This window comes from Nesoenas mayeri (assembly GCF_963082525.1).
Source record: "Nesoenas mayeri genome assembly, chromosome: 8".
In the NCBI taxonomy this organism is placed as follows: domain Eukaryota; kingdom Metazoa; phylum Chordata; class Aves; order Columbiformes; family Columbidae; genus Nesoenas; species Nesoenas mayeri.
The window spans coordinates 29,042,813-29,070,239 of record NC_137554.1 but is presented as its reverse complement, the minus strand read 5'-3'; the positions used below and the strand labels follow the sequence as shown (position 1 = coordinate 29,070,239).

At 40.4% G+C, this 27,427-nt stretch overlaps 1 protein-coding gene across 2 annotated transcripts in view; it reads left to right on the top strand.

Annotated features, from left to right (window-relative positions):
- The window catches only part of RALGPS2 (Ral GEF with PH domain and SH3 binding motif 2), an 88,805-nt gene extending 83,060 nt beyond the window's left edge, over nt 1-5,745 (top strand). For both annotated transcript variants that reach the window (XM_080349190.1, XM_080349189.1), the window contains 2 exons: nt 154-245; nt 2,457-5,745. In XM_080349190.1, the coding sequence (XP_080205316.1) occupies nt 154-245; nt 2,457-2,486 (122 nt within the window). In that variant the 3' untranslated portion in view covers nt 2,487-5,745. The remainder of the gene's footprint in view (nt 1-153; nt 246-2,456) is intronic.
- The last annotated feature ends 21,682 nt before the right edge of the window (nt 5,746-27,427 follow it).

Sequence of the window (27,427 nt, the reverse complement as noted above, 5' to 3'; positions counted from 1 at the left end):
TGCACATCTGCCAAGGTGTAAAGTTATACGAACCTTCTGCTATTAAATCTTTTCATAATGTTTTAGTTAGAGCTATTTGAATGTGGGTAGGATTTAAGTATATAATATTGTTTGTATTTCCTTATCAGTTTTTTCTGTACCTTTCTCCCTCAGGCAATTCGTATAAATTTCAAGCTGGAAACAGAATGAATGCGATGCTCTGGTTTAAACACCTGAGCGCTGCCTGCCAAAGCAACAGACAACAGGTGAGAGAAGGGCATGGAAGAGGAATATGAACTGACAGATCTTCACGATGACCGAAGTGTCACTTTGTTCACTTCATATGAAGAGTAAACTGCTCTGAGTAGCCTGTACATTGATTTCACAAGCTTATTGATTTGCCTCAGCTTTCTGTTTGCCCCTTGGCAGACAAGTCCTCAGAGTTTCTGTGGTAATGAAGAAAGATTTGAGGCTATATTGAGGCTCATTGAAAGCAATTGGGGAAATGGAAGGGGTGCTCTAAAATATCTGTCCGAGTGGCAGTATTTTTGACATTGCTCATTTTTAAAAGGCTGTTTTACAGTTATATAAAAAACTGTAAACCATAGCATTCAATATCAATTCCAGATAACTCTCCTGTAGTGCCATTTGGTCAGGTCTTGGGCATGCATGTTTTCTGTTGTTTGTATGTCTTTCTAAAATGAATAAAATACATGTTAGTAGTGACAGACTTTGAAAGCAAAAGTAGGGTTTTTCATGAATCATAAAGGAAGATGAGGCTACTCCAACTCCTATTAAACTCTGTTCCCATATAAATTCTTAGTGACCTTTTTTTATGAGCAAAATCACTTTTAAGTTACCACTTTGTCTTCCTGAAATCTTCATTTGCCTTTGCACATTTGTTTATGGAGTTCCCAAGGCAAAAGTACTACTGAATTTCAAGGGGAAACAAAAGGACCTTTCCAGGTCCTTCTGTGCTTTTTCGTTCAGTTCCGCTCCTGACAGAAATCTAAGGAGTAAAGAGGGTTGCAGAAGCTTGAAAGTATTTGAGAGAGCGCAAAAGAGAGGAAATTGTGTTCCTGGCTGTAGAAAGTGGGAATAGTAGCAAATAGTGGCCAAGAGTTTGCAAGAGAGAGATGACTTCCAGGCAAGCCTGAAAACTGCCCTCTAAGGAGAGCTTTTATTCAATAGCGCTTGACAATACTGTTTAATGCAAACTTGTTTAAAGCATTCAGGCCCTAGCTTGTGCAAATCAGCAGGTTTAAGGATCTTGGCAGGGCCTCCTGTGGAAAATATGACAGCAAAGTTAAGATAAGTAGAGGAGATTTTAAAAGAATAAAAAAAAGGAGGGGAGTATTAATGAAGAAAAAACTACCATTAAATGGCCAAAACCCTTGCTACCATGATTTGAAGCATGTTTTCTGACATTTTATGTAGTTGTACTTACTCTATGGGTTCTTGCAGCATTTGCTCCAGTGGAAGAAGCACTGCTTCATAGAAACATTAGGTTACAAAGGTTAGTTTAGTGTAAAATTTGTCTCTTGACCATGATCTGACTCCTGAGCAGTGCTGTCCCTGGATAGAGATGCCTTATGATACTGTTTAAAATGGAAAATGTTCATTGCTTGTTAACAGTATGACTCCCTAAGAAAGACTTAAGAGTTTGAATGTGCTTTTGATACAGTATAGACACCCACCCGGTTGAAAAATATTAGAAACTGTTTTAATAGATGTTATTTTTAGTTTTAATGGTGGAACTTTAGCCAAGTTGGTCATTCTTGCTTCTACAAGCAAATGGTAAATGCCAAGTAAGAAATGCTTGCTTCATATCTGACCAAACTGGGTATTTATTGGCAGTCATCAGGAGTGTGGTGGCTCTTTAATAACCTGAGTAAACAAGAGATGTTGCTGTTGGGCAAATTCCTGTTGGGGAGAAAATGGATATATGAACTAATGTAATGCAAACCAGCTTTAATCTTCATGAAGGGGAATGATGTCTGCAGCAGTATTCAGGTTTCCTATGGGAAAAGCACAGACAAGTGTTTATGCCTTGTTTTTTTAAATTAGTCTTAAAAATACTAGAGGGTCTACATCAATCTCTGAACTGTGTGCCAAGAATTCTCTAGCTGGGACTCAAGTGAGAAGGTTCTGCTTGTGTAGTTCGATGCTGAGATTTATCATGTTTAGGTTGTTCTGCTGACAACTTCCATCTTAAATGTCATCAAAATTAGTAAGATCTAAGGCCATATAATAAAACTATAAACCGTGCAGCAGTTTATTGTTTTGGTTATACCTGGGTTTTCTACAGCTCTAAGTATACTTGTATCGCTGAATCACAGTTGCATTCCTGCTCCCTTTTTTGGAGACAGAATGAGCATCGGTGACGTGTGTTTAAACATGTGGCTAGTCCGTGAAACAGTGGAATGTAAGTAGCTACTACCCAAAGTAAAATCTGTTATTTATATTTTTCTTTTCAGGTTCCTGCCAACTTGATGACCTTTGAATAACAGGCTAATTCAGAACAAAAAAAAGAACAGTTTGAACCATCTCATAATTGAGAACGAGGTCCTGATGAAAAATGTGCCAGCTGTTTTCTGTGCCAGAACAGAGCCTGTCAGCTTGATCTCTGGACTCTGGAGCCCTGAACAAAACCACTAATAGTTGGGGAGTAGAGTCCCCCAAATTAAAAATGGAGTTGCAACATGAATTGCCATGGACCATGCTTCGTTATGTTCTCTGAACTGACCTGTGGAAACCACTGCCTTAAAGAGTGAAAGGAAAAACAACATGAAACACCAAATAGTGTGTGTGATACTTCTGGCGGTGCTGTGCTTGAGTTAAATAGATTGTAGCTAGTTTGAGTTTCTTTTAACTTTATACTAATTTTGAAAATAACTCACCTTTTTAGGCATTCTTAAGGAAACAAGTAAACTGGTATTTAAGAGTTGCATCAAAAGCTATGTATGAACCAGGTAAGAGGTACTGTGTGTTCTAGAGATGTTGTTTAGACTATACCAGGAGTTCTCAATGGGAGCTTGTCCCAGGCACACTTACCTTGGGACAATGTTATTTCTCTCAGACCTACAAGTATAAGAAACTTAACAACTGCAAGTTTAAAATAGCAGTAAGCTTGCAAACCTGAGTACTGTATGGGAGCCATGTTCCCTACAAGTGGCACAAAGGCTGAGCACTTACACACCAAAATGTTTTTTGGTACGTTGTTACCTAATTCCTGGTTAAAAGTGTAGTTCACGTGTTTTGGGTGGTCAGGGGGGGTGTGGAAGAGACAAAACTGAAAGCACTGTTGGGTCAGAACTGAGTGTTTTCTTCCCATTTGTTTCTACAGCTGTCTGTCTCCTACATACTAAGGTTGAATGACTAAAAGAACAAAAAAAGCCCACCCAAACCAAACAAAACACACCCGAGTATAGTTCACTGAGACATTTTACTTCTCTGGGTATCTGTTAATTATCAGTTAGGGACCACTGTCAGTGAATGGTGTTGCTTAATATCACTTAGAAGTTCTACATTAAAAAAAGATAGAGGCACAATTTCACGCTTTCATGCTCTCATTTGGCAATAACTGATTTTAATAGCTGTCTTGGTCAAAATAATTGACATTGTGTGGTATTGATAACATGGCCTAAAGCAGACCTTACATACAGAAGCTCTTTTGATCTTCAGGCAAACAACTAATTTATTAGAAGGTAGGATAACCTAAGGAGTAAAAAGGTGTGGGACTATCAAAATTCCACCCTCAACAAGAATAGTTCTTGGTCACTGAAATTACTCACAGAGTAAAACATGGTTGTAAAAAGGGAGCCATGCTTTATATGTGTGTTTTGCTTAAGACTTTGATTCTTGCTTTATTTGGGTTTCCTTGATCTCACCTAGATAAAGTTTTCCTGGATTATTAGGTTTTATTTAATCTTAAAAAATTTGATCTTTATAAAGCAAGGAAACATTGTCCAAAATAGGACTCCGATATCAGAACTTTGAAGTCTGTGAAAAAGTAATAACTGTTCCATTGACATTGTGGTTTAGTGGCCGTAAATACGCTTGCAGACTCCCACCATGAATACTCCTTTTTAAAAAGAAACAAGCTACCTACCAGTCTGTGGCAGAGTTTTCTGACTATCTAATAAAGGTTTCTACTAGTAGCGATTATTTTGAAAATGTACAGTTTGTTCATTGCATCCAAGTAGAAGCCTATAAATTAACTTTTGGGGTTTTTTCCAGAGTCAAATTAATCTCTTAATGGAAATGATTAATTTCTGATTTCTGGGGGACAAAAGAGAAGGATAATCCAATCTTGCAGTAACAATCTCAAACAAAACACAAAAACGCCAATCGCTTGGTGATATAAAGGGTAATAGGCTAGTTTGTATTTCCAAGAATTGTTCCTGTGAATTGGCTCATGGTAGAAAGAAAACAGTGGCAGGATGCTTCTGGCAGTTATACCACAAGGTCTGTGGGAATTTGTGTCTCTTTGCCATTTTTTTGTTGTTGTTTTGATGGGGAATGAGTCGTGTGTTCTGATCCTGAACTCCTGTATTTTGGGAAGGGGTTCCTTGTGCTGAACCCCTCTGCAGTTCACCCATCTCTCCAGTTTTTGCCCATGTTGGGTTTAAGACAACATCCCCCCCCATAGCCAGCAGTGTTACTGTAGGAGACTTTGCACAACTTTAGTTCTGTTGCGTTTTTTGTTTGTTTGTTTGTTTTCATTTTAAAAATTACTTAATGTGTCTTTCTTCTCAACAACTGAAGTGTTGTGTTGGTTTTTTTTTTAACCATGTGTGTACTTTTTTTTAAGCATTGTGGATAATAGCCTGTGGATTTTGAATTTTTAAATAAGCTATTATAGGTTTATTGCAGCATAACTTTGTTGTTCTGTTAGTGAAAGGAAACATGCAACTGGGAGCCATAGCCTGACATCGTGCAGCTTTCCTAAAGACAGAGCAGGTCAGAAGGTGTCATTTATTATTGGGTTTTTTGTATTTTTCCAGATGTTTTGAGTTAGGTTTTTATGGTAGAGAGATGGTGGGGAAAACAGTTCACAAATCATCATTTAGTGAATTGTTTCTGTTACCAGCTTGCATTGTTGTTAGGCCCCCTACTCTTCTTCACTTTTCTACTCTCAGATACGCTGTTTTTTGTGGGAGACATTGAATTATTGTGGGAGGACTTTCTTAAAATCTATAGCCAGAATAACTAGAGTAATGAATGACAACACGGAAAACATTACTGGCGCTTGTTACAATGAGTAGTTCAGTACTTTCCTATTGTTTATCTTCTCTTCAGCCACATAGTCCTGCAGAGAACAACTAGAAATACTGCAATGTGACATACTTTGAGATAAATGGTGCTCAGAAAGAGGTAGCGGTTCTGTTCCCAGAGGAAAGCTGCCTCAGCTAAGCTTTGGAAAGACTCACGCAAGTCAGATGCACTGTAAAGAAATGTAGTAAAGCCCTTTTTTCTTAAAAAAGGGGTTACAAAATAAAATATTTAAAACCAGTGCTGAGGAAACAAGGACAGCAACGAGCTCATGGTATTCAGGTAAGACTGTCATCCAGACTACTTGGCACTTTATTTTTCGTTGTAACGTATTGCTCTAGTTCTTTACCTTGTTAATAACTGCTGAAATACTTCAGCTAATATTTGTCACTTTATTTCATAATGTTTTGATTTGGAAACTGAAGATGCCCCTCAGATTTGGAGGCATCTGAGCAAAAAGTGTTCAGAGTAGATCTCTGTAGTGAGACTTGGCAGGTAAACGTTGCTCACCTGCTGACTGCTAAGCTGACAGTCTTGGGAAAGATTGACCAACAGGGAGTGACAGGTTTATGAAATTGGTGCAAGACATTAGCAATACATAAATTGCACTGGTGGTTGAATACTTACTGCTGACTTCTATCTTTCTAACCTAATCCGTACTAGTTTTGGCTAGGTTTTTCCAGCCTGACCGTCTATTCCAGTGTTCTTAGAAAGCAAATAAGGAAACTTATTTTTGAAAAGCCCTGATAATTTGAGTAAACGTAGCTCATCCCAGACATATATTTCATTCTGCAGACGTTTCATGCCACAAGAGTATTACTTAGGCTATTATGATTCATTAAGTATTTAGGTGCAAGTTACAGGCACTGTAACTACAAATACTAAATGAATGCATATAAATAATTAACAGATAAGCTTTAAAATTGTGTTACTGTTAGCTCTTTTAAACTACCGTGAAAATCATATCCTACTTATGAAAGAGCCGAAAAGGAAAGTGCTGTAATGGCAGACGTTATTTGTCAAATCTGCAGCTGGCGTATGAAGCGGCTTCCTAGTTACGCAGATGTTTTAGCCTCCTGCTTGAGGAATCAATGTGTCTTTTAGGGAATCAGCTGATTAAGTTTCCTCCTCAAAACGCAACTGCAGAGCACTTGAGCTTTTACCAAGAAAAGTGTTTATAGAAATACACGTATTTGAAAACATACTGTGAGCAAAAAAAATAGCATAAAAAAAAACACAGTAGGGTTTTATTGCTTATCTTTTCCTCACTAGAAGTAAATTCCTCTCATCAGATTTGTCTTGCAACATCACCCTCCTCTATTTGCATTTATACATTTTCAATAATAGTCCTTTTCTATTAGTATCAGACATAACAAATGTTAAAAGGAAATGCTTTTCCCTTCCAGCAGGAGTAATTGCAGGTTTTTGTGCTGTGAAGGCACTCGAGGGGGTGAGATCCCTTTTGACTGAAGGCAAATTGATGTTGTGGTTTTGGTTTACTGTAGCAAATCTTGTCCAAATCAAGGTAAATCAGAGGATGCTGCTGCTTCTGGCTCTTGGTGGCATTTTTGTTCATTTTTTTAATCCTTTTTCTTTTTGATACCAGCATTAGTAGCTCCAATCTTTCCATGGCCAGCTATAGCATGCTGCCTGTTGGAAGCATCAAGGCACCAGGGCTGCTACTAATTCACATCAGTTAATTGCTCATTATCCCAACAAGGACAAGTTTTAAAAGTTTTGTTATTATTTAAGTATTGCCTTGATTTTTTTTTTTTTTTTTTTTCTCTAAAAGTGGGTTGTGCATTAGGTAATTTGAGAACGTCATTAAAAGAATCTATGTGAGCGGACATGGAGTTTGTTTGTAGGGCTTATCCTTTTTTTAAAACCACTATTCCAATTTATAATGCATCAAGAGGGTGAGTGCTTGGATTTCAGGAGGACTTTTGTCAGTGCCTTATTAACTTGAAGACCAACTCCTTGATTTCAGTGCTTGATGGCAGATTGCATAACGTCGCCTTGATGCGCCAAGGGGTGACATTCCTTACAGTCATTACGTTTCTGCAGAAGTTCGTTGTTTTGGTCAATGTAAAATAGCTGTGGCTTGAGTTGCTTTAGTATTTTTTTTCTGTATTTGAAGAGCCTTTTTTTAGGCAAAATGCGGAGGTATTTGGTAGCTTGGGCTTGTTCAGCTTTTATCAGAAGTAGTTCAGACTTCCTCAAAATTAATTTATTTTTATTTTAGTATGTCTCTAAATAGATTTAGTTGGGGAGGAAATTGAAAAGGGTAGTCCAAGTCGTGGTCTAGACCACATGAACTTAAGAGCTCACATTGTTAGGAAAAAGCTTGTTTTTCTCTCTCTCATGTTGATTTAGACATCTAATAACATTCTTACGAGAGGTTTTATTTCTATCAAGCTTTTTGTTGATGTAAAAGAAATACTACAGGGAAAAAATGTTTGGGGAAAGAGAAGGACTGGTGGATAAATCTTATTCTTTCTTAATATCCCATAAGCTCAGTTTTGTACGTTTTATTTCTAGTGCCAACACTGTGTAGAGAGTACTGTCCTTCACTGGAATGACTGCTAGAGATTGTTTTAGTAGCAAGACTTTATAACCTTTGGAAGGGGAAATGAAACAAAATGTGTTGTTCTTAAGCAATTAAATATTTGTTTTCCTGGAAGACATCTTTATGAAAACACAGCAGTTTTACTATAGTGGCTTAGGAATTCAGATGCTGGAAAGGGAAGGATAATTTGAACATTAATCTTATGCTTTCTGAGAATCTTCAAAAATGACAGAAGGGTTAGGACAAAGGAGAAAAGTCAGATTACTTAGTTTAGCCGTGCCTGTTGCAGAACAGAGCTGACAAGTGTTCTGGAAGGTTACGTTGCAAAGACAAAAGGTGTATGGAATGTAATGCAGTGCAAGGTCCTGCAGATCACGGCGTGGTTATGGCTGTTAGTCCAGTCTTGCTCTCAAATGACTAAAGTGTTGTAAATATTCCGTTTCCGTTGTGTGTTTGATTAGCCTATTATTTCTCCTTATTTGGGTACGTTCTGGCCTTCATATGTGTTTCCTGAAGGTATTTCTTACCATTCCAAAGCTGTTCACAGATAAAGCTGAAAAGCAGTGTATAAATTAACTACATGTTGAAATAAAGAGTTCCAGGGTGCCTTGTTTACAGGCGCTTCTAGCTCCTTGTGTACAGGAGCATATCCATTCAAATACTGCTGTACTGATGTGTGAAAACCACCAGGAAATCATATATATGTTTTATAATAATCCTGCAAGGACCAACCATCATCACTGGAAGGGGGATCAAGGTTGTCATGCAGCAAACACAAGCCATTTTTAATATTCCCTGCTGGCGTGAGGTGTTCTGGAGTAGAGGGATTGCACTATGATCTCACTGAGTGATGTGCAGCTTGGCTGTCCTCTGGCCTTTTTCTTCAGCTTTTTTAATACTTCATTCTTTGTGTGTGTGTGAAAAATGTGTGTTTGCATAAGCTAGTTTAAATGAGTTTAAGTACAGGTTTCAAAAATCTTTCCTACTGAAATAAATGATTTAAAAGATGGCCTGTGTCTGAAGTTTTAATTTCTCATTAAAAAATTGCATTGGTTTTGCAGCCAGGTTTTGCAAGATGGAATTTGACTCCTTTTGGAATGATGCGGAGATCAGCTGGAATTTCAGTAGCTTTTTTTCAATGAACCTCTGAAACGTAGCGTGTAAATATACCATTGTCTGTTGGTACAAAAGAACTCAAACTAGCAGGAGAATACAGTTAATTGAAGGTATTTATGTTTGGTTTTAAAGGTCATTCTGTTAAATGGTGTATTTTTCTCTCCATAGTAGTTTATAATGTTTTTTCTGTTGTTTCTATACTTACAGATGTGATAAATTTGTACTCACTGAAAGCAGTCATTGGGCAGATTGGCTCTTTAGCTTAAGGTACAGCTACATGGAAGATAAATTAAGAATGAATTAATAGCATGCAAAGCCTTAACTTGCATTAGCTTTTTGTTTGGTGTTGCTTCTTTACGTTCTGTGCCTTTTTAATTCTGTTAAGCCTTACTGGGCAGGTTTGTACAGCCCACGGTGGGAAAGGCTGCGGGGTCAGGTTGTGAAATACTTGTCAGATTGTCAGCCTTGGGCTCCTTGGCCTCATATTTTTTTTTTCTCCTTAATGGAACAATTCATTTCAAATGTATTTACAAAGAAAGGAGGAATAAAGTAGACTTTTTGTAAACACCCACCCACCAAGAGCCTTTTTCTGATTTCCAGATTACGGGGTTTGAGGAAATGCTTTGCGCTCAGTAGCGTGAAAAGAAACACAGTTAATTAGCTGGTGATTTCTATTTTCCTTTTCTTGTTTCTTTTCAAAGCTTTTGTTTCTCATCGGTTTCGAACAAACAGATTTTCTGATGCGCTGCATGATTAACTGGAGTGCTGACTCTGTGCTCTCAGGCAGGAGCCCAAGACCACGAATCAAGAGGCACAGGCAGAGTCAAGTGATTCTTGGTTTGGATGCCTCAGAAAAAACTTTCTCCTGTTTCAGCTACGTGTCTCTACAACAATGCTAGTGATGCCAAGTCGTGCTCTTTGCTCTGTCAGCTCCATCGTTTATCTGTGACTTGTCTCCTTCATATACTTTATTGCCTTTAAATGCTTAAAGGCTATAGCATCTTTCTGCAGTGCCTGATAGAAGTAGCTGGAATCAGAGTTCTTAGAAGCACGTAGGTAGGTAGATATAGATGTGTATATATATTATTAATTTTTTTTTTTCCTCCCCAAATCAAAGAACACATCAAGGAGTCCTTTTCCTCTTCCCTGATGTCCTTATCTCTTGGGCCACCACTTACAGGCCTCCAGTCTGCAAAGTGAGGAGACAGGTTGGGGAAGGCACCTCATCTCTTCCTTGCTTTCAGCTGCAATGATTTTCATTCTTTTGTAACTTTATCTCTGTTTTTTTATCGTTGCATGTGGAGGAACCACAGTATGGGGAGAGCGAGAGGGCTTAGTGTCTGTGGGAGAAACCGAACCACAGGTGCATTAAATAAACCAACTGAAGAGAGATGATGTTCCCTTTTTTGTGTTAAACTTCGTTTTTGTAAGTGAGAATGTTAGGTACCAAAAATGTAAGTGGATGATATCCAGATGTAAGTAGATGATATGGTTTTGGCATGAACCATGTGCCTTGATTGAGCAGTGGGGAGATATGTTTTTACAACAGCAAATAAATTGAATACAGAAGACTGAATCAGTGCTTCTAACTTATAAGTAATATTTTTATTAGTTTTTCACTTAAATTGAGCATTATTACTGAAACATACATTTTTACTAGGTAATATTTATCTTTGCAGTGATATTTGCCTCTTTCAGGTCACCATTTTTAGTTCAATTTGGTACTTAAGGACAAAATACAGATGCAAAGTAAAACGTTCTGCTTGTCTCCCTGGGCTGGTACAAGAGTGCTAATTGCTGCTGTGCAAAACAGGCCTTTACTCAATGCTTTTATCTTGCTCTTTAAAATAAGCAGTTTGTATATAATGTGTATAAGAAGATAGAGCATTTCAGGGACCTGATGAAAAGTTCTGGTGTATAAGGTGTTGCAATTTTAATTCTGAAATATTCCAAAGGGCCTGCTCAGAGGACATCTGAAAAGGAGAAATTGAAGGTGTATTTTTTTCAGGTTAAAAAAGGTGGGGGGGGGTAGGTTCTGTGTAGCAAAACTCAGAATGAGTACAAGCCGTTTTTTAAGCTAAAGAGAGACCTTGTACAATAATACAGCCAGCAGCAAAGTGCTGATGTATCTTTTTTTTTTTTTCCAGGTAGGAAAATATTTCACTTCTGTTATTGAAAATGAATAAGGACCTGACCTGATTTTGAGGTCAAATAATGTAGGTAACATTTAGGTAATTCATTGCTCGTTGAAGATGTACATTACAGCCAGGGGTAAACTGTGGCTTGTGTTGCTCACTTATCTGACTGAGGAGAGTTTCTTTAATGTTTTAGAATGACTGTCTGGAATACAGAAAACAGCTCATTCTGTAGGCAAAGATGTATGGAAGTACAGTGAGCAAGCATGAGGAGAGGAAGCCATTGCCTTATATAGGAGCAATCCCAAAGCAGCAGCTTAGAGAAAAAGTTATGGTGTTGTGAACAGCTCGGTAGTGGTATATCACGGAACCGGGAAAAGCAGCGTATGCAAATTCCAATGCTGAAACAGCAGGGTGCTCTTCAATTAGTATAAACAGGTATTAAGATTTATTCAAAACAAGACAGTCTAAATGGGATAATTATGATCTATTATATTTCTTGATTTGGGGATATTTGGTATTAGCAAGCATTTTATGAACTTCTGATTTGCGCTACATATCCAAAGTACTGTGAATAGGCAGTTACTAAACCTACATTGCTCTCACCTCAGTAATCAGTTCCCCATCAGTATTAATCTATGATGTTACACCAGTTCTGCTTTTGTTCTAACACCTGGTCTCCAATACCTGTGTCAGCAGCTTCAGAGGAAAGAGTAAACCTACAGCATGCAGAGGAGTCAACTTTTAGCAAGGTAACTAACTTCTGGAACTTCATGATGGCTTATGTATATAAAGCTTTATAGTTTTTTAGTTTCATCCAATATGATGATGGCTACAATGACCAAAATGTTTCTGTTTAATCTCTTAGTTTTCTTGATGTAGCCCATCAAAATGTGTGTTAATGAAAATTTAAACGCTTCTGATAATAAAAATATTTGAGATCTATCTTGAAAAGTATGTTTAAAGTAACCCTCCTCCAGAAGTTTACTGTTCAATGTTGACTGTTTCAGTAGTCCGGATTACTGAACAGGCCCACAGTCAGCACAGCTGAGAGCTGTAGAGACTTCGCAGGTAAGATTAAATAATAATTTAAGAAATAACATATACCAGTGACATTTCTAATCTTGTTTTGACTCAAAAGCCATTGTTTGTCAGCGCAAGGGATTACATGGGAGCTCCCAACAGCTCTACCTTCCATAGCAGAATGAGTCTCTTAAAGACTGGACAACAGTTGAGTGGCTCAAGAATCATCTTGGTCTTTCTAGAAAGGATCCAGTCTTTGCACATGTGTGAGGGGTCATCTAAATCGTGATACTTCATAGCCATCATGTAGCATGCCCTGAAATGTATCTGGCATAACAGCTTGGAGAGACTTACTCAACAGCACATTTGGCGTTCTTTTTGTACTGGACCTCTTTGACGCTCACTAGAAAAGTGCCAGATAGAAAACAGACTTCCTGAGTTTTAACTTAACCTAGAGGCTTGTTTGTAGTAGTCTCCAAATACCACAGCTATAAAGAAATGAGAACCCGGTCTTGATGTCTCTTCCCTGCAGTGCTGTACCACCACCAAAGCTGGAGCAGAGCTTTGCCACTCTCAGCTGGAAACAAGCTTGTACCTAAATCCCTCTGTAAGAAGCTTACTTTTTTATGAATCCCAAAGTTTATCTAGGGAGTGGACAGAGGGAGATGGGGGATATGGTGCTTTCAGCCCCTGTTCTAAAAGGAATGTTTTTCAGAAAGGCGTTGAAGGTGCACATGTAAAATTATAAAGAGCAGAATCAATGTGGCATGAATGCACCAACTTAGAGCCAGTGCGAAATATGCACCAGCCTTTGTGTTAGATCTTGATTTACATCTTGTCAGACACATCTGTATGTTATCATTTATTTTTAGGAGTCAAAATACTTAATGTAATGTCTACACATAAGGTTATTGCACACAACTTTGCCTTTAATTTGTTAGGTGTTGCAATAAGGAAACGATTTCAGGATAAATGTATTAGCCATTTGGTTATCTGAGAATATCTGCTAGCCATTATACAGAGACATATCACACTACTATAGTATCTAATAAATATTTACTAATCAACATCTTAAATCATATTCCTTGTGCTGCTGCTCTTCCAGTCACGTTTGGCTGAATGAGAGCTGTCAGTGTGAGTAACTTGAGGGTTGTAAGATTTCAGGGCAAGCTGTTCCTCAAGAGCGTGGTGATCCTTACTGCCCAGTTCTTAAACTCAGCAAGCAGCTAATACATCTGCTCTTACCATGGGATTCACCAACTGGTCTCAGAGTGCCTTGCAGAGGAGACACTGGTATCATACTGTCCTTGTGGTACAGATGGAGAAACTGAGGCACGGCAGAGAAGAAGGAAGTGTTGTATTTGGTGTGCAACAGTCACAGTGCCAGGCTGGAGACTCAGCCAGCTCTGCTGAGATTATATCCAGTACACTTTCCGAGTGGTCATAAGTGCATAAAATAATCGGGCAAGAATTTGTCAGAGCACATCTGCTCCGGTGTTTCTGGCAAAAGTTACATCTGTTATCCTGATTTAAATAGTAGTTTTTGACACTGATGATGTGTGGAGGTAAAGTCCATCAGTGGCTTGGCCATGTCTCTCAGTCAGACCAAGAAAAACGTTGGGCAAGCTGAATCATTTAGATCCTGGTAGTGGCAGTGCTGTAGATGGGTGTATGTGGAAGTGGAACCCCGGGGATTTCAGTGGGACTCTGTGTAGACAGAGCAGTCTCTTGCACTCAAGCTTGTAATATCAAAAACACTACAAGAAAACAGTCCCTAGACAAAGCTTACTGAGCTGAAGACTTACCAATAGCATGTCAGACCATGCTCCCGAGAAGTGGTTTACCTAAGATTAATAATGCGTTTGGGTGACTATGAGCGAGCCTGCTGCTCCTGATAAATCTTCTGCCAGTCTCAGAAGGCCTAAGTCCCTGGTCCTTTTGCCATTTTGTTTGCATAAAAGTGGCCAGGGAATATATGAGTAAAATAGTTTCTTGAAGTCAAAAAGGTAAGGAAGAAAATTATTTATTAGGTCCAACTTTAAAATGGAAGGTACACAAACAAACCCCTTCAGTTCATCCCCATATTATGGTCCTTTTCAAGAGTAAAAGGAGGTAACAAATCCTGCAAGGCTTATGCATTTATTTTCTACAATTTTGTTCTTTGTATTGCCTTTCGATCCTTAAAGTGCTTCTTTTTCAAAGCTGAATGTAAACAACCAAATACAGTGGGTTTTTCCTCCTGCTGTGCATGTATGAAGAGTTTCCCAAGGAGACTTCTGTGATGAATCAGACTCGTTCACCTTGAGCTCATCGAGTCCTTCAGTTAAACATTAGTTCTCTAATATATTGTTCTGCCTGTCATTTCTCGTTACATAAGGACATTGAATGCTCCAATGATATAAATCCAGTACTTGTTCCTTCAGTGTCAAGGATATGCAATGAAAATGTGATAGGCAGTGAGGTTAAAGTATAAATATGATGCTAACAAGGAAATAAAAGATTGGATTAAGTTGGTGCTGTTTCGAATATTGGTAACTAGATTAATTTTAATTTCTCATGGTTCATTTCCAAGAGCTATTGGGCACCCAACACTCCGTATTTTAAGGTTAATTTACTGATTGAAATCTACTCCCTAATTCACTTTAGTATTTCAAAAGTGCGTTATTCTCACATTAAGAAACTTGAAGAGACTCTTTACCCATATCCTGGAACACAACAAATGGAAAAGAAACATCTAAAGCGAGAGAAGATTGTCATGTGAACAAATGTGCATAAACTGGCTATAAATGAAAGTTTCACACCATCAAGGAGGGAAAGTTTCTGTTACAACTTCTCGAAGGAACAGTGGGGAGCAAGCCCCTGACTGGGGGGACAGGGGAAGCTTAATCAGATCATGAAAGAAATTTTAGTAGTACTAAGATGTCTGCAATACCATGGGATGGCACTTGGCGGTGTAGGAAGTTTCTTCTGCACTCTTATGGACAGTCTTAGAGACTTAAATATTGGAAGAAATACTATCTTCTAAAGATACTTTTAAAAATACTGTGTTAGTTCTAGTTTGTAAGTAGTTCGAGTCCAATTGTACTGCAGGGACAAGTTTGCCTGGGCAGAATGTTGCAGCTCTTACTGAAATCTGCCACTTTCTGGGAGCTCATTTGGTAGCCCAGAATTTCCTTAGGTTATGCTTTCTATGGCAATTCAAGTTAGTAAGATTAAAATTTTCAAGTTGTGATGTCTGAAGATCAAAGAATTTGAGATTTCAAATACCTATGAGTGTCTGTTTGTCTTAATTGAAATTGTAGGGGTCTCAGAGACTCTGAAAATTCAAATTTAACTGATGCAACTTCTCCAGAGATGGACTCCAGTTCTTTTGTTAGTACTAGAAGATTAATTAGAACAAGGAACAAACATTCCGTATGTAAGTAATTACAAGCTATGGAAAAATGTTCTTTTAATTTTCCTTAAAGGATCAGGCTGAAGATTTGAAGTCGGAACACATTTCTTGTGGTAAAATGAATTGGAGTCATGTGAATCGAGCACTGTAAGAGTTCCATTAGCACGCATGGAAAGTGGGATTGGATCTGTGAAAGTATTGACAGTATATCCTGTTCAGAAGTATCATTTTTTAAAAAATTAAAAATTCAACAAAACCCTCCAGTGGCTTTACAGTTAGTTGACAGTGCCAGCACACTTCCATTTCCATTAAAACTGAAGTTGCCACGCTCTTCGTTTTAAATGGAAATAGTGTTCTGCTGATGTCACTAGTGAGCTTTATTTTCTCCTAGTAAAAATATGTTTGTATTAGAGTGGCTTTTGACAGGAAATCCCTGTGAATATGTTTGTTTTGGTGATCTGCTGCTGCCGTAGATGAATATTGCTATACCAGGCAGCTTGTGGGAGGATAAAACTTTTGGGTTTTTTAATTCTGTCAATTTAAATCCACTGTACGCTGTTAGATATTGGAATAAAAGTGGTTTGTTTCTGCTTGGAAGCCTGTGCTGGGAAGAGGTGTCTCATCCCAATGCACAAAGGCTGTTTCTCATTTTCCTGATTTTTAAAGCGATATTTATCTTTTCAGCTGGAACGTGTCCATTAATACGTGTGCATAAACAAATTTGGGAAATCCTCTCTCATACCTCAGCCTTCTTGTTCCCTTCCCCAGCCCTCAGAGCAGGCGCAGGGTGGTGCCAGCCTGCCCTTGGAACGGCTTTGGGGCATCCTTTCGGTCTCCATCTGATGCTCTGTAGAAACAGCTGCTGGATTCACATACACCTTGTGTCATCTTCATGAGCTTCTCAGCAGAGCGTTGGGCAGCAGCGTTCTTCCTCCAGCCTGCTTCACAACCTGCCCCTTCCATCTGCCCTGTAGCAGCCGGGAGTAGGAGAAAGTCAGTTTTTCTATTCTGTGGGGCTAAATGCTTCATCAACGTGCAGCGGTCCTCAATAGGGACCATTCTGGAAAATATTATTACCTGTGTTTTCCAGCATTGTAAGAAGCGTGACTAATTGTGACTGAATTGAAAAAAAATCAAGTTTAGCTAATGTGGAGAACTTCCTCAGTTGATTCCTGAAAATTTAATGCTTCAAGTGAGTTCAATACTAATATTTATTTCTTTTTCCTTGATACAGCTTTCATGTGGAAGGGATTGCCAAATGCTTCACAGATCATACAGAAGAAGAGGAAATAGTTTCTGGCGCCTGTTGGATCAGTCAACAGTAAGCAACCAGTTTAGCCAACACCAAGCAACCAGTTTACCCAATACATAAAATACAGAACCTTATGTTGTTATAACGTACAAATCTCTCCGCCACCAAACAGAAAAACCTCTCCAGTTTAACCTGCCGCTTCCCAAGTTTGCCTTTGTTTTTGCAAAAGTGGCTAATGGGTTTTTAGTTATTTCAATGGTCATGACTTAGTCATTTATATTTCTGCTGAAAGGTGGTGGTTCCCATGGTGTGTATTTCCATAGCACGGCATCAAAATTCAGTACTGATTATGCCTTTCTGTCAGTGATGTAGTGCCTCACCACAGAGGTGTTCAAGGGAGAGGCACATCTGTCAGAAAATCTTTCCTCGCCATGGAAGGGCTGGGAAGTACGAACTCCAGAAAATGTGTTTCCATAATATCCACTTGGTATGTGTGTCTGAATTGATGGAGGATTAAAACTGTCACACACACTTTTTCTAGAGCTGCACTTTCGTAGCAAATGGCAAAATGATCTCCTTTTTTCCTTAATTTGAACTCTAGGAAAAGTAGTGACGTGCTTCCAAGCGGGGTGTGTGCCGGTGAGATGTGGTGTTTGTGGGATCTGCTCTTCTCCAAGAGAAGACTTTCTTTGCTGCATGCCATTTGATCACCATTTCTCTTCCACTTTGAGGTCATGGTGACCAAGCACAACTTGCCACATGCAGGTGCTGTGGCTCAAGGTGGGTTCTGATGGAGAAGTCCCTGAAAACCCAGGCCAAACAGTTTTTTATTTATCTTTTCTTATTTTTCTTCTCTCTTCTTTCTTGTCATCTTGGTTTCTCAAGGCTGGTTTGATGTTGTATCATTTCAGATTGACACAATTAAACAAAATTCCACTTCAGATTCCTGATGATCCCCCTCTGTTTCGTATTAACGCTGAGAATTTGTTTCTGTTTTGTTTGTGGTCAAGAGGCTTTCCCCCGCCCCACCTCCTGCCTGAGATTGTTCAAGAAATGTTGAACGGAGTGCTTAATGGTTTCCAGTGCTTTCTCTTGACATTTTAGTTTTGGAGAATGAGCAATGCCTCCGCTGGGGACTTCCCTGGCAGATCCATGTCTGAACAGCCAGGGCTGGCTTCCAAGAACATTAAATTCCAGCTGCTTTTCCATCCAAGGCAAGGTTAGTTTAGTATCCCCCTTCCTCCCTGTGTCTTTACAGCAGGAGATATTCTAGCCAACGTATTCGTCATGTTTCTCAGCCTTCCTGCTGCTTGATTTATGCGGAGAGGACTAGAGAGAGAGAGATTCCAGAGCCGTATGCTGAGTGTGAACTACCTGCAGGTGTGCAGCGGGGCACGATAGCATGGAGTGCCTCAGTCCATACGTACCCGGCTACACTGGTTTGTCTCGACACAGAGACAAGCAGAGCTGAGATTATACACTGCACGTTCAAGCGCACGAAATGGGGCAGTGCCGGTGCCGTTTGGGTCGTGCGGATGAATCTCGTGCAGCGCTGCAGGCTTTGCTGCATGGGGGTGGCACAGAAGCTGAGGTGGAGTGAGGGATGCTGAGACGGAGTTTGAGCTGATTCTTGCATCTGATGGAGTTTTCCTTGTTTAAGAAAAGCAGCAGTGAAACTGTATGGCAAAATGCTGAGTTAATGTGAAATTTCCTGAAGTCTTACAGTTATCTACAGTTTATCTCTCCATAACATTCCCTGTCACTTTTCCATGTTGTGCAGTTTATGCACCATGCAAAGCAAGTGACTATTGCCTGTTTTGTTTTGGTTTTTAAGGTCAGTTATGCATAGTTGGTGCCTGGCTTAACACTTCAAGGGACATAATTTTCAGTGGTATAATGGACTGTTTGAGTCTCTCTTGTCAACGGGGTGTTTGAGTATGTGGCACATTTGGAAATTCAGCCCATCCTGACCTAGCAACTGGCGAAGGAGGAATTCCAAACCTGAGACTTCTGCTTGCCTTTGTCTCATCTGAGCAGGATCAGACGTACCTTGTGTGCTCTTTCAGAGCTGGTTTCACATGTGCAGTCACACGATTAAAGGCACCGCGGTGTTTTTAGAAGCCCCAAATGTAGCCGGTCTCCAGCTGGTAAAATTGTCATCGTTCGCAGGCTAATTGAACTACGGAAATTTACCCACGTAGAGGATCATGTCCAGTGTACACAGCTGGGAACCAAGCCGTGCTCAGTAACTATCTGTGCGCAGAACTAAGCCCAAGCCAACTGGGTTGCACACAGATCAATGTCCTCTTGTTCACTGGTATCCACGTTGTCCCCTGCTCTCCTTTCCCTTCTGAGCAGGCAATGCCTTACTGACAGCAAAGGGGGAAGGCATCAGAAATGAAAACTGATCACCTTTTGCTGATGATTCAGAGGAAAACGTTACTGCCTTTACACTTTGACTTCTCCAGCAGTGGTTATAATTTGTTACGTATCTTTCCCTTGTTTGTGAAACAAGTACTTGGTATGAGTAGAGGAGAGAACACGGATTCTTTGATTATTTTTCATTGATAGCACTATTGTAGGTGAGAAAACTTAAAGTTTTACTTAAGCCTTTTATTTTTCTGTAACTTCGTGGTCATAATTTTTCCCAAAGCTTGTCTACAGATCAGTACTAGGACCCAAGCCACTAAAATGCTTTAAAGTTGATTCTTTGATGCCCCTGTGTATTCAGCTAGTATGGTAAAATGTTTTGTTTTTCTTTTTTTTCCAGAGTCTATGAGATCATTCAAGTATGGAGACTTGGCAGCTTCTCTGTACGTACAAAGACGGCTGTTTGAATGTCAGACTGAGTGTCTTTTTGGCTAAGGATAAATTATTTGGTGTGTTAAATGAGGGTTTGTTGCTTTATCTGGCATGAATAAGGTTCATTTATTATTGGTGTCCCATCATGATTTACACTGAACTCTATTTTTCTGTCTTTGGGGTTTTTTCCTGTTTTATTACATAAAAGCATATGCATTTCTTTTTATATGATTTGGTAATAGAAAGGATTGTAGTAACCAGTTAATGGGGTTGTAAAGGCATTGCGAAACAGAAAATAAACAGAAGTAAATAAAAAAGTAATGGTGGGATTGGAAAAAAACAGGTGGATGTTTGCTTGGGCTTAACTGGTCATTTGCCTAACAGTCTGTATAGAATTGAACGGTCACTACAAACCGTGTAGTCTGTGGAAAAGGTGAATGGGGAATTTCATAAACATGAAGGGAGTCTTGGTGAAGATAGAATTTACAAAAAAAAAAAATAAAATAAAATTGTTAGTACTTTTAAATTCAGTTTTTGCTATCTAGAATGCCTCGTGGTTATTGTTGGCTCGAGAAGTGGGTGCATTTTACATGCACCAGTGCCTCCTGTTTCAGAGACACTGCTCTGGGAGTCTCTGTCTTGGCTCGAGGAGCCGTTTGCAAAGAGACGTGCTGCTGGAGCTGTGCGGGGCTGCCAGGGTCACGTATGCCATCTGCGCCCTGCTCAGGGTGCTGCTCTGCCCTGCCGGACTGCTTGGAATGCTGAAAGGATGGAATAAATGCCTTTTTTTTTTTCTTTTAATTTAATGAGCATTACAGCTTGATATACAACATCTGGGTCTAACTTGAAATAGTGTTACAAAAAGTAAAACATCTGTACGTACAAGCCAGAAAAGATTAATGGATGTTGATTTGTTTCTAAATCCTCCAGTGCAGATTAACAGTGTACACCATCTCTCTCTCTCTGCATTTTTAAGTTACACAGCTAGTCCATCTCTATTGACATTTGTGATGCTATAAAACATAACTGCCCTGGTCTGAGCTCCTTTATTTGCACACAGTGCAAATGAGTGTCAGTAGATATTCACCTACATGTCTTAAACTGGGAAATTGCTTTGTGCTTCATATAGATTGTACATGTGGCGCTCACAGTGCAAGTCTGAGCTTTTAATTTTGGAGGGGGCAGTAGTTGAGAAATGCTAAGAACACAAGAATATGGTAAATACGTGCAGTTTCCCTGTGTTGTTTGACTGGTTATCTGATTCCATTCTTCATGTCACAAGAGTCAAGAAACCAAGACGTGAGGCTTAACCACAGTTGAAGCCCTGTGCTTGCTGAAAAAAAAGCTGTTCATCCTTTGGCCTTGTTTCAAACCAGAAAATAAAAAATGTCAAAATCTGTGCCAAAGAGTCTTTGGCCTTTGCTGGTTAATCGAGAGACTTGAAGAGCTGAGTTCAGGCAAAGGCAACGCACTTGCCTTTCCTGAACAGAGGAGATAGAAGAGCACCTGGGTTAAGGTTAAAAGGGAATATAGCTCATAGGTTTGTGGTCATTCTCATCTTTTACAAGGGGAGTTTCTCGATTGTGAGTTATTCAACCAGAGGGTCCTGTCTCTGGTTCCTGTTTCCATCTCACTGTAGCCCTTGTGCTGGCAGGGCGAGGTTGAAAAGAGGTGCTACTGAGCTGAGCATCCTTGGCTCAGCATTACTGGGAGCCCTGATTTCATTTTCTGTTTGCACAACCAGGGTTGTGATAAAGTGCTGGAGTCGTATCTTGGCCTGTGTGTGTCAAGAGCTTGAGCTGCTGCCTTTTTGATTTTTCTTCTAGCAGCTGCAATTTCTTCAGCCTTTCAGTGGATTAATTTCCAACATACAGTGCGTTGAAATTAAGTCAATGCTGGAGGCTGTGAGATGAAAGATAAGTGAGTGGGGGGGAAAGAAAAATAGAGCAATAACCAAGACCGCTGCCAATAAGAACTAAAGAAACACCACCAAAAGCTTGGCAAAGTACCCTGTGGCTTCTTTGATAGTCCCTCATCACAAGTAATAAAACACCTCTTGAGTTGTTCTTCACCTACTGGTTGTAAATCCTAATGTAAAGCTGCCTGTGTTTCCAAGAGTCCTGGGGACCTCACAAAAGTCACTGGCCCCCCGGAGTCCAGCCTGCCCAGCTCGTGGAGCAGAGATGAAGGTGGGAAAGGGGGGAATTGCTGAATTTCTCACTCTCCATCAGGAGGAAGAAGGGCAGATTTCAGTGTTGTGGAGGGCTCTCATCCGAATGCAAAGCATATAGGACGTATTTTAACGCTGAATGTGCTAGTGTTTTGTTTTCCTTTTGCTCCAAATCACTGCAGCTGTGGTATGTATGAAGCTGTTACTGTTGTGTCTATTTTAATGGGTTTTAAAATGTGCCTGGAGGTTTGGGGAATTTCTTATTTCTTTTATTTGTATTTTTTTAATTCCTGCTGAAATGCTCTGCTGTTTATATTTAAGCAAAACCTCGCAGCAGGAATGAATAAAATCAAAGAGCATCATAATCTTGAAAGGCAAATCGAAGACTGACAGATAGGTCTGGCTGAAGGAGCCTTTTCACGAGGGATGGGGCAGCAGGGGTTTTGGGAACAGAGCAGCCCCTTTCCCTCCCTATCTCTGTGTGTGCTCCCTTTCCCCATCATCTCTCCTGCCCCACATCTGTCTCCTCAGCGTGAAGTGTGTATCAAAGCTGGGGTTTCAGCAGCATCCAAAAAAGTGAGGCTTGTTCAGCTGGACAACCCATCCAGCCCCTTGGCCGCTCGCTCGCTGTCTCGCGCTTGGAGAAGCTGCTCTTTCTGTTTTCCAGTGGAATATCTGATGAGAATTCAGTTTCTACACTATAATGCTCTTTAATTTGAGTGCAGCTTTTAGCAGCCTGTTTTCACTCTGAAGCACGAGTAAACTCTGAGGTGGTTTCTTTTTTCCTTTTGTTAATCTCCCTGCATCAAGTGACCTGGTGTCACATCCTTGGCTGGGGAGATGCTGTTGGCCGCAAGCACATGGGGTTTGGTAGGAGTTCCTACCTTTATCCAGGAAAGAATCCAACAGAATGAGCCTCGGCTCATTTCTCTATGCCCTTCTCTTCCAAAAAAACGCAAGCCAGGCTGGGCAGCAGTGCTGCAGCAGGCCAGGCCCGCGGTGTGGCTGTGATGGGAACCTTATGGAAAAAGAAGCTTCATCGCAAGGAAAAGCAGCTGGCAAAGGCAGAATAATGAGCTTGTGTTTTATTTTGCTTTCTCACGTTGTGCGATGAAGATCCATGTGAATTTTGGAGAGAGGAAAATAGAGGAAATGGTATTTTTTTTATTCGTAAGCTCCCTGGCTTTCCTGCCTTTTTAATCCTGGAAATGAAGACCCGGGGCTATCTGAGAGAACTCTGTAAAACTTTCCAGGTAATGTTACCCCTGGGTTAGTGCCGTTATTAGCTTTAGCAGCAGCAGGGAGTCCATGCTTAGATGAGACCATCAGTTTCTGGCATGTATTTACCATCTTGTCGAATATTTTTAACTGACTGTAAGGCCTTGTTTATTATGGTCATCTGTTGCGCCTATCTACCAAGTGAATTTTTGCAGTAGGCATTTTCTTCTGCTCAAATTTGCTGTGGTAAATGAGAGACGTGGATGATTTAATAACTTGCTCTTTGATTCAGGGACTGGAAAGATGCCCCTTCCCGACTTTGGTCTGCAAACCAAAAAACTTCTTGCAAGGACAGTGAAGGAAAGAAGTCTTGATAGTCCTGCTGGTGTGGGTTTAGATAGGAAGGACTTTAGAAGGGGGAACACATGTACGTGTGCCTTCAACACACTACATTTCTACCATCAGCCTGCTTATGGTCTCTGCTCCTGTCCCAAGCCAAGCTAAAGCCGTCTGAAATCTTTCCTATATGAGCTTTGCTTACATGACTCTTTTGGCCAAAGATCAAGCCATTTCCCAAAAGCCTGGCTTCCAGGACCAGCTTAGTCTTGGCTTTCAGGTGTACAGATCTGTAGCAGCAGACACTGTGTTCTGATTTACACCATCTTCGTAGCATGCCTGCAAAATCGTATTTGGTTGCATTTTGAACATCTCTTAATGCCTGGAGATTAAGCGCAGTTGGAGTCAGTTCTTTGAATCTTGTCCATGGTATTTGCTTCTGGTAGTTCCAGCTGATGTAGTGCTACTTATAAAACCGCTGAGGATCTATTTGGAAATACTTTCCTCATCTTTAAAGGTAGCCCTGGCCTGGAATATTCTGATAGATCTTCAAAATGTATTGATGTTTGTCATGTTAGCTGGTCACATTTTCAGTCTTAGGTGATCTGTATATTGCTACTCCACCTTTTTTGAACAGCAAAGAAAGGCAAATGTACTCCTTAAAATTATGTGATGCCAGGGCAGGCAGGAGGACAGGAGACAGTGACCTGGCGCAGCCCTTCCAGACCTCCTCCTATCGTGTATTGAAGTAAAGAATAGTCATTATCCAATTTTCCTGCATTTTATTTATTTGTTTGTTTTAACTCTGAACTGGTGTCATTAGTTTACCGATGAATGCAGTTCATTGCATTTCTAGGCAAAAATTTCACTTCTCTTTGGTACTGGATTCTTTGTCTTCCCTTTGTAGAGAATTATGGAACTCTTCTTGTCTTTCAAATTAGGAGAACTGTGTGAGTGATGAACTATGTTGTCTTATGTCAGAACAGATTTTCTCTGAGTATTGTTTGCGCTCTGTGTTTCTGGCCATTAGGTTAAACAAGGCGTGTCCTTTATGCTTCTAATTTTTCTTTAGTTTTTAAGGTAAAGTATATACACAAGCAGCTGATTTTATTGGCCTGAATTTCCAAGCTGACAAGAAACTTTCTGACTGATTTTAACTCTTGCAAGCGTGAGTTTTTCCAAGAGTTATTTGGTTGTGCCTGTGTGCTTGGTTTTTTTTTCTTCAAATATTAAAAAGCCAACCAACCAAACCAAAGCAGCCTGGGGCCTGAAGCATCCCTTTTAGCTCAAGCAGCAAGACCAAACGGGAATGTCTGGGCTATTTCTGAACTCCACTAATGTGGACCTCCCTTGTGAAAGAAGGAGCATGATGTCATGTTCAGCAGTGTGGGAGAGGATCGGAACACCAATTCAGCATACCCCAGGGGTAACATCATGGGCTAATACCCCATAAGAAGGCAATTAACTACTTGATGCTTACCTTTTTTATATAAAAATGTGTGCACGCGTATATGTGTGTGTATGTGTGTATTTGAAGAACTACTTTCACAGGCTTTTAGAAGAAAAAGAATTTTTCAAGGCAGTTTCGGTTTCTTGTGAATTTCTTTTTTAATGTTTAATGAATTCCCTTGATGTTTTGCTGCAGAAGGTGAGGCTTTGGTCACAGGCTGGTTTGGAAGCTTTGCCTTTTGTTTTACTTTGTTTCTTGTGTTTCAGCGGATCAAAAAAGGCAAAAGCGGTAACATTTGACCTTCCAAAGCTGATAATGTCTTCCCCTACCCCCCGCTTTATACTCTTCTTTTCATGGTGAAGAAATAGTGTAAAACATTCAGCATTTGTTTCCAGGTGATCTGTTCTTTTTCACCCTTCTCCTTCTCTCCCTTGGGATGGAGGCCTCTGCCATCCTTTGAGATGTCAGGAATTTTAGGATTTATGCAGCAGCATAAAAAGGCATTGGAGCATGTAGCAAGGGTCAGACATATGGTAGCAATGATCGTACACCCCAGTAAAGCGGCTTCCCTGCATATATTTGAACATATTATGAGAAATCTTTCCTGGGTAGCAAAGTGCTTAAAGATGCACCGTGTATTCTGATTTTGTCGGGTATGCACCATGCAAAACGTGCATGGGAGCAAACAAATAACTGTTTTTCTTGCCCAAAGTGAGTTTAATGCATTTCTCCATTGAAATGAGCTTAAAATCCTTTCTTTCTATCTTGACTCTAGCTGTTGAGAATAGCAGCTCTCCATGTCTCTGGTAATGTAGTCTTCACCTCAAATAGGGATTCTAAAATATTTAAGCGTCTCTCTCGTGAGGCTTCTTGTTTCCTATTTGTTTTTTTGTTGCTAAGCAACGCATTTATACCCCCAAACTTAAAATTTACAACTCTCAAATTGTCCCTCAGCCATATTCTCCAAACCTCACATCTGTAATGGGTTTTCCATCTGCCAGTTTTCCCAGCTCGCCCCATCCATCCTCAGGTCTGCAGAGGAAAAAGCCTTGTGGTTGAGGTGTTGTTTTTTGGGGAGTTTTTTAAACTTTTTTTAGCCTCCATCTGTAATTAATTTCTTGTAAAGCCACATCTGTCTGTTTGGGGCAGGGGAAGTGGGGAAGGGGAGGTAAAGAGTGAAGTCACTCTCTCCCTTTCCCAGTAAAATGCAGAATTTGGCAAGTGTGGTTGTAGTTCCTCGGGGCATTTAAGCCTCTCCCTTCCATCCTCCAGCCCTCGCCACCCCCCTGCTCCAGTGCACAGTCAAACATCTAGCAGCAGGGAGTTCAACTCAGCTCCGAGTCCTCCCGCCTGCGTGGAGCTTGTGGGTTTGCTCGGTGCTGCTGCCCACATCTGACACCGCAGTCTGTTTCTACTACTGGGGCTGCTGCAAAAGCCGCTTGGCATCCCTTGGAAAACTTCCTTCTGTCAATATTTGAATTTTCAAAAACCATACTAAATAGCTGCCGTGATGTTTCTTTTTTAAAGACTTAAGAAATGGCCACAGCAGTCCCAGTCAATATTCCTTCTCTACCATCATCTAGTGCAGCTGTTCCAAAACCTTTTTGATGTTCTGCAGACCACCAGGTAGCTTCAAGCAGGAGCAGCAGGGCTTGCTGTGCGGCTGGTAGCCTGCCTGGTGCCCTGTTCCGCTAGGGTGGGGGAAAGCAGAAAGAACCAGCTGTCCTTGTCCAGCCAGGACAAGTCACAGAATTGTTTTGGTTGGAAGAGACCCTTAAGATCAGAGTCCAACCATAACCTAAATCTAGTACTAAACCATCTCCCTCAGAACCTCCTCTATGCGTCCTTTAAACCCCTCCAGGGATGGTGACTCCACCACTGCCCTGGGCAGCCTGTTCCAGTGCTCCACAGCCCTTTCCATGAAGAAATGTCCATAGTGCAATGGCTACTCTTGGTGAAGGTCTGCAAGATGCTGCCTTGTTCTGGAGTATTTTTGGGCTGTGCGATCCTCCTCGCTTTCCTCTTGAGAACTGTGGCTAGAGGAAATATCCTTCTCTCTTGTTTCTGTGCTGGAAATAGTTGGCATTGGTTCCAGAGCCTGGCCTTCCATCAGCTCACCTGTCCAGGGCAAAGTCCTTATCCCTTTGTGTGACCTGCCACTGTCACATCCCAACTCTTCCAGCTTCCCTTACATTTAAAAAGTAGTCATAACTTAGTAGGGGTAGTGATCATCCTATAGAAAAGTCTTTGAAAAGGGCTATAGCAAGGAAGGTTGGCCACTGAGTGGAGGACCCACCAACCAGCTTCCGACTAACTAAGATCTGAATGACCTTGGGAGAACTGCTGAGCTTGTGGAGTGAGTATCAGCTCAGAGATCAGGAATCCAGCTGCCTGTTCCCAACCTCTGAGCTTGAGACAGATTTGTCAGATAAAGCACGCTGGTTGTGGAGGAGGAACCTGAGAACTCAGGAATCTATGGGAAATTGGACCCCTAGGTATTTTTGGAGATCTGGGATTTTATCAGCTTGTTACTCTAATGCAGGTCAAACTCCAGGGGTATGGACTGAACCTTGTTATTGTCAACAGCACTGACATGAGTGGCCAGAACCTCCTTCCCACTCACTGCTCCTCTCGTGCTTCTTCCTGCTGGCACAACTGTTGTGCAGCCAGTTGGTCAATTAGATGGGATAATTAATCTGGGTTAAATATCTA